The 14,169-nt window shown below is 37.7% G+C and overlaps 1 protein-coding gene across 9 annotated transcripts in view; it reads right to left on the bottom strand.

Moving 5' to 3' along the window:
- Positions 1–166: 166 nt before the first annotated feature.
- Positions 167–14,169, bottom strand: part of LOC135491727 (protein piccolo-like) — a 95,934-nt gene continuing 81,931 nt past the window's right edge. For 3 of the 9 annotated variants that reach the window (XM_064777789.1, XM_064777790.1, XM_064777793.1), the window contains 7 exons: positions 13,476–13,586; positions 9,114–9,183; positions 5,939–6,100; positions 5,501–5,731; positions 5,105–5,245; positions 4,662–4,810; positions 167–4,404 (listed from right to left, as the gene is read on the bottom strand). In XM_064777789.1, coding sequence (XP_064633859.1) covers positions 4,213–4,404; positions 4,662–4,810; positions 5,105–5,245; positions 5,501–5,731; positions 5,939–6,100; positions 9,114–9,183; positions 13,476–13,586 — 1,056 coding nt within the window. In that variant the 3' untranslated portion in view covers positions 167–4,212. Of the gene's footprint in view, positions 4,405–4,661; positions 4,811–5,104; positions 5,246–5,500; positions 5,732–5,938; positions 6,101–6,919; positions 7,388–9,113; positions 9,184–10,853; positions 10,905–13,475; positions 13,587–14,169 lie in introns of those variants that run through there. The other 6 variants (XM_064777791.1, XM_064777792.1, XR_010447873.1 and 3 more) reach the window with 6 other exon arrangements.

The following is a 14,169-nucleotide window of genomic DNA, read 5'->3' as shown; positions in this document are numbered from 1 at the left end:
GTTCGAGCGTATGAACCCTCTATACCTTCACCTGTTTACTCAGTTTTATCCTTCATAAGCCATGGCTGTTATCTTGAATATGGGTATTGCATCGTAGAATCTCCACGCCATCAATCTAACTTGTCCGTACCTCCACCGAGCAAAGAAATAAACTCAGGCATTCACATATATCAATTTCAATTATTTAATAAATAAAATACTGTATAATCATCAAGACATTTACATAAGTTATGTTGCATTATTTACTCTTCAGTAACAATAATTTACATTCAAAGGTTTCTACAATGACAGAGTAGGTGGGCATGACGCCGCAAAATCACAACATCTTTTAAATCTCGTACGGGCGAGAATATATATTGAATGTCGCAAGTGAGGGAATACAAGTCTCGGGCTCGCGTGATCGCACAAAACCTACAAAAGTGATAAATTCGGTAAGAATCAGGAATAACATCGAATAATTAAAAAATCATTGGCACCAAAACTTTATGAAAATTGCTAAACTAAATCAGCCTATTTGCAATAAATATTTTTTAATATGATTTTCCGAACGGTGGGGGAACTAGATACAAAGAAGCGCTCTTGGCACCACCTTTCATTAAAAATATACACAATGCAAGCGCAAGACATGGATGACTTGTGAAAACACGTACGGCCATTCTGTTGAGAAGTAACAAAATGGCAGAAGGTATTCTCGCAAACCAACTATAAAACTTGTTTCCTATTCCTACGTTTGCTTCAGGTCGTCTGTAGTAAGACACCTAGGCAATTGAAAAAAACAAAGATGCATGCAAGTTCCTGAAATCCCATTTAAAACAGTGGCATGGCACTGAGGGACATCTGGGCCCTTTGCAATGGTTAGAACTCCAGTCTCAATGAATGTGCTCTTGGAATGAGACGCAATAGATATCCCTGCGTATGGCACTTGTTCCAGAAGGAGAGCATCAGGACACTTTACGGCGGATAGAGCCACAGGCTCAACGTGCTTTGGACGGACACATCAAGTATGTTTTACTTGGGTCCAGTGTTACAACTAAAAAATGTCCAAGACTAGTATCCTCCCAATGTCGTGTACGTATACTACTAGCAGTGCCACCTGAGGTACCTGACAATAAACGTGGTCTTGGGTCCCAAATATACTTGGTAAACCAGGTCAGCATCGTGGCCCTTTGCAATGGATAGAGCTGCAGTCTCAATGTAGTTACTCCAAGACTTCAGATATGGCGACCAGTGTTGGCAGTCACAGAACTTCGACATCAATAAGTCAAGTTCCGCGACTGCACAGGAGTCTATACACTTTTTACTACATCTATATACATGAATGTGAAAAAAACACGTTAACAGAATGCCATAGGAATAACAATAGTAATTTACAGTTAGAACGGAATTATCATCACAGTAAAATATCAATTTTTAATTTCAGCCTATCTATATGTACAGAAGTTACGCTAGTCTTGGAAGGGCAGAGTAAAAACCTGAAGAAAATGTATTGATAATAATTTCATTTATATCCTGTGGTAAATCAGAGATTTTCGTCGAGGGGGGTTTCAACGGTTTATTTTATCGCCATAGTTATGTATAACAGCATGTTGGTTTAGACGAGTATGATTCAGAACACGTAGTCCTTGAGCTGATCCCGGTCCGCGCGCACCCCGAATAATGATTAGTTTGGGTCTTGACGTATCCTCATTAAGACTTTTACCACACCCATTATCGCAAAAAGGTCAAAGCGGAGGTAGACTTAACTGTTTTCCTCACAGCTACACCGTACCATTTTAGCAGAATTAACATGATAAAATCACTTTAACAAATTATCAGGTCGGTTTTGCTGAACTAACATTACTAGTTTTATGGACATGGTAAGAGTTTCACCTCTTATAGAGATATACAATGTCGTTGCACTATAATTAAGAGCCCAGCATTCAGACAAAAAAACCCAAATTGGGAAACACATGTTCAAAATATCGTTCTTACCCTTTCTAAGCCTGATATCAAATCCTAATATGGGATTTTAAAAACCGCATTTTTAGACCATGTATTCAATTCAAAGCAAGGTGTGTGTGACTATGTACACATACATGTTTCATGTATGGTATATATCATCTTTTACTTAAAAATAGTACGAACTTATAAACACCTGTGAAAAAATGACCAATAGGAGGCGTACATCGAAATAATTCTGTCTCCTATCGGGATAAGTTTTTTTAGTATGACAAGTCTCGTTGAGGATCCGACCTCTGTAAACATATCAGTTGAAAGAAAATCGGAGCACCGAGTCAACAACAGCGATAATAACATTCTCACATTGAATATCTATCTACGGTAGTAGACCCGCTTTTCATAGACTTGTACGAATAAAATGGTGACAGCTGATTAACTGAACAGAGTTTGGGCGCAGCTCGTGATGTGTAAAGGGATGTTGTGACCTTTCATTCCACCAAAAAATGGATAACTAATTTTGGAAACCCTTTACAAAGAGGACATTTAGAACTTACTGAAGAAGAAGATCAAACGATTTCCTTCCATTGCAGGCGAGCAACCAAATATCGTCTCGGTACTTGGCGACATCTCGGTATTGGTTCTGAATGTGCAATTTAGCATTACACAACCTTCAAGTTAATAGCACGATTACTCCACAACATATAAAACGTCCAAGAGACACATGTAGCAGATACATTTCATGCACCCTATAACGGCTGCAACATTATGTTATATAATGTTTGACAAGAAAATGTTTGAGGCACGGCCGGTGGGATTATCATAGATTTATATCGAAATGCATACACGGTATTGAACATAACGTCTAATGACAGTCTTCAAATGCCCTGTTAAATTTTCTGAATTTTGTGCTTGGTGAACGTTATTAATTTATCATATCGTGAATTAGATTTTTCTCTTCTCCTTCAAAAATTCCTCAACCTATGATAATAACGACGTTGGTCCCGACTGAGTATTCTTTTAGATGCAATATATTTATTTTTAATTGGTACATAGCGCAGGAGGGAAATAAAGTGGAACGGCCTAAGGGTCAGTCCCTGGTCCTGCCAACAGATATTGACTAACATCAAAATGATTATGATTTCGGCACATCTTTTTGAAAGGAGATGGTCATACTAAAGCACTATATTATCGCAAGAGTGGTTTGAACAAGGTCAGTTAGTTCTACACGATCTCGACTACAACTGACAATTCGAAGCACTGCTTCTTAAGTGTTACTTTGGTTATTTTCATGTTTTTGACAACGTATCATGTCCGGTTAACACTGCACAATCAGAATACAAACAAATTGGTTCTGGGTGCCAAGGACATATTTTATCATCACTGTGAGGAGTAGTATTCGGAGTAGAAACTGACATTGTTGTATACCCAAAGGTGAATCCTCTCTTCCCAGTTACTGACACATTTTTTTCATGGTTTTAAGAAATGAATGATCGAAATGATCATTCGGTAAAAAAACATTTGTCAATCAAGTATCAAATATGTAAAGCATTCCTTCCTGGAGTCACAGTAATTGAGGAAGTAATACTTCCAAGGCGAAACTCACATCAGCTAATAGCTCAGGACTCGGGATAAATCCATCAGGTTGTTGCCCCTGGAGGTATATTCAAGTTCGGAGATATTAACAGGAGGTCCAGAAAGGAAAGTCTAGGAAGGAGGAATCGTCATCATTTAAAAAAAGTTCATTTTATTATACACTTCATTATGACCATCGCTTTCGGATAACTATTTGTTTTCATTAAAGATTTCGATCCAGCACAATACGTGTGATCAGAACGTATTACACGTGATTGCAATTTTCTTGTTCTTTTCCAAATACTTTTTAATTGTATCATAGACAAGATGGATGCTTCAACTTGGCGCATCTTTGACAAGACAAAAGCCGTTAAGGTTGGAAACTTTGTAGTACAATCTTTTATCCGGAAAGTAAGCTGTTTGGCTTATCGTCGTTTTTGACTAACCACTGAGCAGCTTTCAACAAAATAAAATTCAAACCTCATGTAAATATCGATTAGAGGCGAGCTCATTATTAACATATTACAAGCTGCAACCAAAATGTAACTGATTGATCCCTAAAAATTCTTTCATGGCTAGTATGACACATTGCACCACTAACAACGCAACAATGTAAATCACAGTCAAGTTCGATACAAATGGCACCTGATTGGATACAAAAGTACTGACATCACAGCAACGTACTGCATTGTCACAGTGACGTCATACTTCGAAGCTTCCTTGTACTGCTAATTTTGTTTCGTTGCTCGGCGTCATGAGTTTGTACCATGATGTTGTGTCAATGATGTCATAGTTATCACTGTCGTCAGTGTCATGGACGTCATCCAAGTAGATGAGAGTTTCGCCAATGTTTCTGTTGCCACTGAATAATTTTCCTTCGGTCCATACTGAGATCTAAAAAAGACATAGAAACACGTCTGATGCAAATTCACTCGCTTTGATGCACACAAAAGTTAAGTTGATAAGTTGCCTCTTCGATCATAAATCACATGGACGTTCCTTAGCTACTCATAACCTCTTTCTGAGCGTTAAGTGGAAAAGGCACATTTCTAAAAAGGTTTGAGCGTGACATGTCACGGATTCACTGCGAGTTAACCTCCGGTAGTTAAAGTGATACTGGTCGAAACTTTCTTATGCATACTCTTAGTTACCTGAACAAGTTGCCCATTTGCTAGACCATTGTAAAGAAAGTTTTCCTGGAAGAAAGGTTCCAAGCAAAATTTCTTGACTTTCGTTTTTCGCTTCTTTGACTTCACCCTTCTCTCATCAGCACACATAAGGTATACTTTCGTGTAAACTCCTATGAAAGAAAATATCACAAGACCATATTGAAAACTTATCTCTCGGGTGATAGAAGAAATTTTTTATTCCAGGGGCAGTCTGTAACAAGAACCTAAAATTCGACCTAAATTTCGACCGTAGCATGACCAAAACGTGTCCTACGTTTATCCTTTAAGCGAAGTAGCATTGTCTGATAAGCCATTTAAACAGCAGTTCGCACGAACAGATGGATGCAGCTACCCCTCGAATGAAGCTTTTGATACGAAATACGAAATATTCCCTCGTTTCAAACTGTTAACAGAGGAATCCTTACCCGTGATGCTATCTTTCAACTTCTGTGATATTTCGATGTTCCTACACTGGACAACAGTAAGGGAAAGTGTGCTGATTGAAAGGTCTTTCCGGATGTGGATCAAAATTTCACCGGTCACAACTTCATTCAAGATTTCGTCGACTGAAATGATGAGAAATGCCCATAAGTTCTAAAAAAATATCATTTGCAGTTATGAAGATTAAGACATGATCACTATACTGCAGCATATAGTGATAACTGCGTTTCTAAGTGGCTCGACTAAAGATAAGATTTCCACCGAACATGCCAGTGTGAAAATCAGGTCTCCTGCTTGCAGCCAGGTTATATAAGATATTAGCCCATTACACATGACCAAAAATGTTCTAGTCAAAGTCCATATAACCTGAAACAATGTACCTTCTATTCCACATGAGTATTTCTCAATGATATCAGATAGTAATAACTGGCCCGGCCCGACCCTATCCTTTATTGGCTGGATATCGTAAGGTGAGGTCTGGCTGAGGATTTCTTCTGGAAGGTCTAAGGAAATGTACCCGCTGGATCTGCTCTTCTGGACAGGGATGTGATAGTTGTTTTGGACGCTGCAGAGACGCTCGAAAGAAGTAGTTGAGGTAGATGTGCTTAAATCTGAAGGGAAAGAGGTACAATTAATTTCTAGACGTGCATTTTATTTGAAATATTGTCACAAACAAAGATACATGTAGTTGTGAAGTTTTGCAAACAGTGGTGGCTTCCAGGCCCGGATGTGGCACAGGCGCAGGATGACATCCGAATCAACAGATCCTTAGCAATCAATCAGTAACAAAAAACCCTCAGTAAATCTTAAATGTTTACCTGTAAAATCAGGTGGCTGTGATATCGTACTTCTAGAAATACTACTTTGGCTGCCACTAGAAACAAGGTCACTGGAATTAACATCAGAGGTAGACTGGGGGAGGAGCTTGCTGTTATAAAGGTTGCTGTCTTCTGTTGTATTATTGGCATGGTGACTAGAAACTGTAAAATAACAAAGAAGGTTAAGAAAATCGTAGCAGACGCGATATTATATCAACAACTAGGAAGATTGTGCTTTGGAATGAACACCGGTTCACTAACACTTAACTAAGGGAAGTAACTTGTAGCGTCCGTCCATCCTATCTGATGTATATTTTTTCGAAGGTAAAGCATTCTAGAAACCACACTTTTAAAGATATATAACAATACTATAACCGAACAAGGCCAGTATCATCAAGCTCTGCAAAGTAAGTGTGTGTTAAAATCGAATAATTTCTTGGATTATGGTCTGAAAAATACTTGGTCGCTTGGGCATGCTTCACATTTTCAAATACCACATCATCAAACTGAATAATAACAGATGCGGACCTATGTCGTCAACCTCGTTCTCAGTTTTACACTCATTGCAGTACCATATTTCGGAAATGAATGAAAGAGTACAACTAAGAACGTGGTTGACAACAAAACGAAAGCGGCAAGATGACATTTCACAAATGACGGTGACTGCATGGACAGCTGCACGTGACTTTCAAGCTCACATATCGACTTAAAGAGTGCTGAGTGTCTGGATGTATGGTGATACAGTGTGCAGAAAGTCTTTGATAGCGTAGGCTCAAGGCGGTAAGATGTCAACTGAACGACAGAAGCATGTGATGTAGTAAGGGGTTAAGGGTAGCTGATAGATTATGTAGGGCCTAAAGAAGATACGGCATGGGCAGTCATAATGAGATGGAGAAAAAATGTGTTCCAGGCCATCAGTTTCCGATATGTCTGTGTGTCTGGTTTTCGTAAAGATTTTCTATACACTGAAATATATCTTACCATTTTCTTTTCATTCCATTCTATTTTGTTGCTGCTTGCCGAGAAAAATAGAACAGGTTTCGAACAGATCAGGTTAGGGAGGAATATAAGCGTTACTATGGTAATTGGGGAGGCACTTTTATACGGCGCCACTAGGTGGCATTTCTAACACACGAGAAGGTAAAATGAGACACTTAAATCTAATTGGTCAATAAAAGCTTAAGGACAATCAGAACAGAAAAAAATTAAATATTTTCTTTTGGCACGTTTCTGCACACAGAATGAACACAATTATCAAATCTAATGTAGGGGACTAACCCCGTTATGCCACTGTAATACCAATAATACCAAAATTAAAGATATGTATATATCAGGAGTCGCATCGGTTCATAATAAAAATCCTTTTATAAAGAGAATGACAATTAACTGGGTTACCTGCATAACGCCAACCTCGTCCTCAGCCTTCCATTCCATACCTTTGTACACTATCTGTAATCAAGGAATGAAATTCGAAGTGCCTGTAGGCGAGGTTGAGTCTTGTATGCAGCAGTCCTTGTACATTCGCGAAAAGAGGTGCTATTTTCATGGCTGCGACTGTGGCTTGGTAAGATAGATTGAAATTTATAAAAAAACATGCAAACGTTTAAAATTTATTTCGATGTTAAAAAATAAATTAAATAAACAAATGCATTTTAATTTTTTCGACCAAACAGGCTAATATTTTTTCATGCAGTTAATTTTCGATCTTGTTAGTTATCAAATTCCAGACAATAAAGTTACCGACAGAACACATGCTCTCTCCGAGAAGTAGGACACAAACCCATTAGTCCTTGCCACAATTCAAAATCTTTTAGAAATATATTTTCAGGGTCATATCAAAATTGCATCATAAACTATAGGATAATAGACATAAGAAGCAATAGTAAGCAGGATAAGACAAATAAAACTTAAGTGGCAGAAATCGAATGGTGGAGAAATCCGAACCAGAGCTGAATAATAATGACATGCCTTATTATCGATATGAGATATCAGTACTTTTAGCAATGATATTCAGAATCGAATACAACGTGCTATCATCGACACCGCTGTTTTATTTAATCCCACTGACTTACTAGACGTATCCATTTTGATAATCACAGAATGCTATTATAAAAAGGTACGATGAAGTTTTTACGGTAAGATGTTCATGAACTCTTCATTCATACCAGTATCACTAAGATCACAGCGTATATATTTACACACCAATAAAAGCTCCGAATTATTTACCACATGTGTTGTTTTTGTTATTTTACACATAATCTATCATAAAAACTGACAAGATAACTATCTAAGATTGTAACACAGAGCTACGAACAATATAAAAACTCATCTATTTACTTGGCTATGTTTTGTTCTACTTTAGAGTGAAAAAGTTCCCCAGATGTTAAAGATAACTAAGTAGAAAGGGGAAGGGAGGGTAAAAGCATGCAAATATTGAAAATGTATATCGAAGTGTGGGGGAGAGTGATGAAAATAAAATAGCTTTTAAAATCATGAAATAAACATGCAATTGTGTCCAGTTTCCATCCTTAAGGCGGGGATTTCTGTTGAAGAGTGGTCATATTTCCGTTAATGTTGAAAAGATTCTTTTTTAACCACTGCAGAATGCTTTATGAACTTAACAAAACAACCTCGTGGAGGAAAGACCCCAGCAGAAGGAAGAAACCAGGTACTAACGGTAAATAAAATGAACACAATCACTAACATAGCCTTTTCAAGTTAAACTATTATCGTTGAATGAGCTATGTTGTGAAATAAAGACATAAACATGCATCCAGATAAACGTGTATTTTTCATGCACATAATGTCCTTGAACACTACGAAACTTTACAAATATCAAAAGTTTTGTGACGAATAACGCAATTGATATTATCAATCCTTCGTGAATAATTGCATAATATAGACTTAATGCTTGTACAACGAGGTACCGAAATTTATCACCAGTTGGTGAGCCAGTAAAATATTCTTTGCACTGCGAGTTTCTTCGGGAACGTCACATAGAGATCCGCATATGTACGCCCCTCAATGGCGTCATCGTTAGTTCTGGAACTATTTAAACACACGTGGTCTAATATCTGACGACGGTGACTGGGTCCATGCCAGGGACTGTTACCTCGTGTCAATCTAATCTTTCTCAAAGGAACCTAGGTGATCTACTACACACTACGAAGCTTACCATCGGTTTCGTATCCTTGAGACTTGCGACGAGGTTTGGGGCTAAGGCGGTCAACTTTGTTCATAGCAGCCTGAAAGAAATCGAATAAATGATGCTTTACAACCAATTGCAAAATGATGGGAAATTGTATAACTTTAGCCTTTTTTCTTTAATTAAGCTAAACTATTTAGAACTCAAATCTTTGCGAAAAATAAGACGTTTAATTATGATGGTGTGTGTCTGAAGTTAAGTGTTGTGTATGATTGCTCATTCAAAATATTTGAAAGTTTCATTGAAACTTTCTAATTGGCCAGCTATCCATTTTAAAACGTATTGTTGTGCAAATTGTATGCAACTGTGTGCATGTGGTATGTACATGTACGTTGTTTTCTGTTTGTTTTCACTTCCGAAAGGGAAGGAGTGTCGAGTTTAATAGCTATACTGTACCCTCCTTTCAGAAAAAGGATCTACTGACAAATTTGATAAGCTAGGACACTTTATCAGTACACGTTGAATAAACAGATAGCTGACTATAAGGCCTTATATCGAACACTCCTTCCCTTTCATAAAGTATGTGTCTACGAATGTCACTGCACAGCGAATTTATTTTGCTTAAGTGCCTTACTTAGCAAAGCTTGCCAGAAGAATACGAAACAAATTGCCAATGATAAAGAAAGGTGCAAATTGTAAAGACTATGCAGCTAAAGTTTCCCATCACCATATTCACTGTTACATGACATGCACTAGCGGTAGTAGTTGGGTGCATAGAAGTACTGTCACTGTTTTCCCATTCAGACAGAGGTCTGCAATTCCGTATTCCGAACTACATTCTGTATGCTGATATGAAGCAATAATGCTCTCAACAATGACCCTCCAAACCAGGAAATGAAATCTTATACTAGAGACGAGTTTCATCTTGGCACTCGCTTTTGGTATTAAAATAGTAGATCTGCTGCTGGTTTTTCCATTTGTTAGCCTCTTTCTGATATCGACTACAAACATCTTCACTATCTTCTCAAAGTAAATGAGACTTATTTTCCCTCTGTTGGCTAGACAGAATGGTACCTCCGCACCCATCTCCTACCACGCTACGTGCACATACCAGAGGCGACTTAGGGAAGAAGGATAGACGACAGAGTACAGGACCTGCAACCTGAGAAACTAGAGGATATTTAGAGACTGAGAGATACAGGTTATCCATAGTACCAATGAGATCTTGCTTTAATGTTTGTTTTTTATGTTTATGTATGAAAAGTGTTTATCAGTGCTCCTATCCAGATTCTTTTACGTGTATATGGTTGAATCGCACAGCTCAAGATAAAGACAAAAAGCAAACCGAAAAGACAGTAAAAGTCTAGCTTCCAAATTTCCAAACTGAAACACTGGTAACAAATAACGTTTCGAGCCTTTTTTAATGATCACACGCTTTACTTACAGTTATAACTATAGTGTGTGGTCATGTGTTACATGTTACCTCAATGTCCTTTTTATCTAATTCTTCGGTACAGCTTTGTCGCAGGCAGCCAAATGCATCATCCCGTACATTCCTTTAAAGTGTGCTGGTGTATGTGGATACTGTGTATATGGATATTGTGTGATGCATGTGCATTATTTTGAAGGCTGACTATGAAATGATGCAATTTATCATCCCATTGGTACCAATTGTATAATATAAGTTACATGTTAATTAATAAAATAGAGAACCATGCACAAATTTGTAATAATAAAAACTGATAGAAAATGTGTATAAAATGCAAGTACATAAAAGAAATCCACTAGCATCTCTGTGGGTGCCTTCCCGAGGCCGAAAAGCTGTAATATAATACAATGATAGTTAGCTCATAAAAATGCACAAACATGTATTGTAGGTTAATACTAGTATACAGCTCATGTTTAAGAAGCCAAATCGAAAATAGCATTTGTATTATCTTACTTATCACGTTTATGAGCAAGTAAGCATACATTGCGACATTTGCACATTTACTACCTAGGCCGAAAATCCAGAAATGAGGTTTCCTACGTTCATGTTAATGTACCATGTACATGTTAATGTACATTCGCAAAATGATTCTTATAAGGTTCTTCGTTGAGATCTTACCTAAGAATTTTATAAGCATCCTATCAAGGTTTTCGACATAGGTAGTACTATAGTATGTTGCCCAAATGGGCCATTTTTCTGGTAATTCGGAAAGTCGTAGATTAGGATGTGGTAATCTTTCCTTTTACAAAGTATTTTTCCTGATGCTCGTTTGCAACCAAATTTAATTTGAAATGAAAATTATCATCATATCGGCACCATCTTTTTCAAACAACGACGAAGGCCTGACCTATTTGCAATTGGCATCACATGTCAATTTCAAACATGAGCAATATATCCAGATTCCAGAACCCGATGTTACCGTGACTCAAAAGATGGCATCCCTGCATGTCCCGGATTCTCTGAATCATCTTCATCGATTAAAATAAATCGATTTTGGCACAGGAATTTAGATATTTATGAGGACTATAATCCGAGTGCACTCCACTAAGGCGGAATTTACATTAAAAAGTTCGGCCTGCGCGACCGCTGCGAGACGATTTAAGGAATGAAAAATGGAACTACGCAATTCCGAATGTATTTATTATACTGCCAGCATTTTGGTTGATAAGAAGTGCTTCACATGTAAACAGTCTATGAACAACGACAATTATCGAAAAATCTGTTCATTAATTTCTTCTCATTTATCATCGTATTGACTGTTGGTTCCATAGTGTAATTAGTTCTATGTCGTATCTGACGAAACACTTCAATCCATATCAGTAGATAGATAGTGGTTTGTAGTTGTGTTTTTAGTGCCTCGGCATCCACTTTACTCCCTTAAGATTTCTTTAAAGTACATGCAACTGTTTTCAAGACGTATTTGCCTTTATGTTATTTGTGTACATTGGCGTTCTGTCACTGCGTTATGTTGTTGTAGAACACCATCTTGTATTGGTTAATGTATGCATCTGTGCGTTTGCGAAGTGATGCAGCTAGACGAAATACATCTGTTGGCCAATCGTTCAGATCCTTAAAGCATCGCAGCAAGTTGTTGCACCTGTTTTGGTGGACAGGAAGAAAAAACTGAACATCTTATCTGTTGGCCATCAGGGCAAAGCTGGCCCAACTACAAATCTTATGAGACTATAATAACTCGAAGACAGAGAAACCGAAAACATGACATGCCATATTTTGGCACTGAACATTCTTGTGCCGTAGTGCTGTGTGGTTTATACCGGGGCTGAGCCAGACGAGACGAGACCTTACGATGTATCACGATATCCCACGTCATTCTTCATCCTGTGTAGCATTGCGCAGGATTAAGTGACATCTTGTGCCACGGAGACTGTCCTATTGGACACCTATCAATATTGCACGAGACCACGAGTGATCGTGTTGATGAAAGAAACGTATCCACTGAAGCAGATAGAACCCAAGAAGGACAACACTATTGCAATACACTCTTAGAAATACATGTAGTTAATGTTTTTGAGATTTTGAAAATCTTTTATTATTTAGCTTTTGAGAAACGCTTAAAGGTTTTTCGATCAAAACAAAAATGCACCGTTAGAGGATTTTCCATAGAGAGAAAAACCCTTTATGGTTTTTGAGATTTTTAGAAATTATTATTTATTTCGCTGAAAAACCTCGAGGGTGTTGATATTAGTGTTGACCGAAAAACCTTTAAATACTTCAAAAGCTTAAAAACCTTTATCTTTAAGAGTGTAGCAGTAATACGGGTGTTTCAAAAAATGTTGTTAATATGGATTCAGGAGTTTTGGTTAGGCAAGAGTCGAAAGCACATGCGGGCATGCTGAAAGTAGGCTACATCAGTTATTTTAAGAGCAATGGTGATTGTTTCACTCAATAGCTTTTTAAATGATTTATTCAGGAGTACAACATCAGCACTACCAGTCAACAGGCACATTTCTACAAGGTTACTGAACCTACACATGACAACGTGCAGAGTAGAAGACATCACGGTCATCGGGAAAAATGCATCAGACTAAAGCCAAACAGTTGAGAACATAATTTGCATACCACAGAGAGCTATATTACACCAAAAGGTCACTGGAGTCAATTTTACAACATTGAAAACTAGTTGGCATGCCCGCATAGGAATATTAGTTCACATGCTTCGCAGACACTTAGGACAACCGACTAGAAGTTTGAAATTAATTGAATACAAAAAATGATGCTAATAATCTCAAGACCAGTGACTTTCAAAAGCGAGGCTGAAATGGCGCCTGCTTTTAACGCCATCTGGTGTCGAGCTGTTGAATCAAAGCAAAAAAACGGGCTGGTGTGGAATGATGCATCTGCACACTTATAGAAGCGTGTTAAACGATGTAATCCGTCCTTACAAGTCGGCCACTTCTGCCACAGCAGCCACCACTTAGCACTAGGGTTAGAACGTTGAACATTTCGTTGTCTTGTGATGGCAGTCCAAAATACTGCTTCCAACCAACTGATTTCTGAAACATCGCATAAGGACATAAACCGTCATCACCCGGAAATAGTATAAAGCAAACCTACAGCACGTTCTTAAGTTAATAGTTCACCAAATTCGGCTGGTAATGCAAATTAAGATTTTTCAACCAGAGTAGATATGATCATTTGCAAAAAGATCGCGAATTGGCATTCTTATTGGGGAGATCAGGTGGTATTAATGAAACTAATTTGCCGAACAGGATGTCTATTAGTTAAAAAAACCAGTTTAAAATTTTGATGATTGGGTAAGCTTCGTTTAAATAAACCCAGGTCATGTATAAAAGGCGTGAAATCTATGCGATTGCATTGTGAAAGCAACTAACTGTTTTGACTAGTGTGCTGTACTATAACATATATTCTATTTAAAAAAAATCATATAGAACAACCTCAAATGGTGCAGTTTGAATGGTGCCCCCAGTTTACTTGAATAAGGTATACGTGAAAAAAAAATCACTTCTCATGTTACCCTTGTGTCTTTGAGTCACATCAATTATTTCGGAACATATAGAGCAGAAACAGGGAAATGTGGGAGGGGACGTTTGTTATGGATACCTTTGAAATTTTAGA

Source organism: Lineus longissimus, chromosome 7, assembly GCF_910592395.1.
Source record: "Lineus longissimus chromosome 7, tnLinLong1.2, whole genome shotgun sequence".
Taxonomy (NCBI): Eukaryota; Metazoa; Nemertea; class Pilidiophora; order Heteronemertea; family Lineidae; genus Lineus; species Lineus longissimus.
The sequence above is the reverse complement of the archived record's forward strand: the minus strand, read 5'-3'. Positions and strand labels throughout refer to the sequence as shown.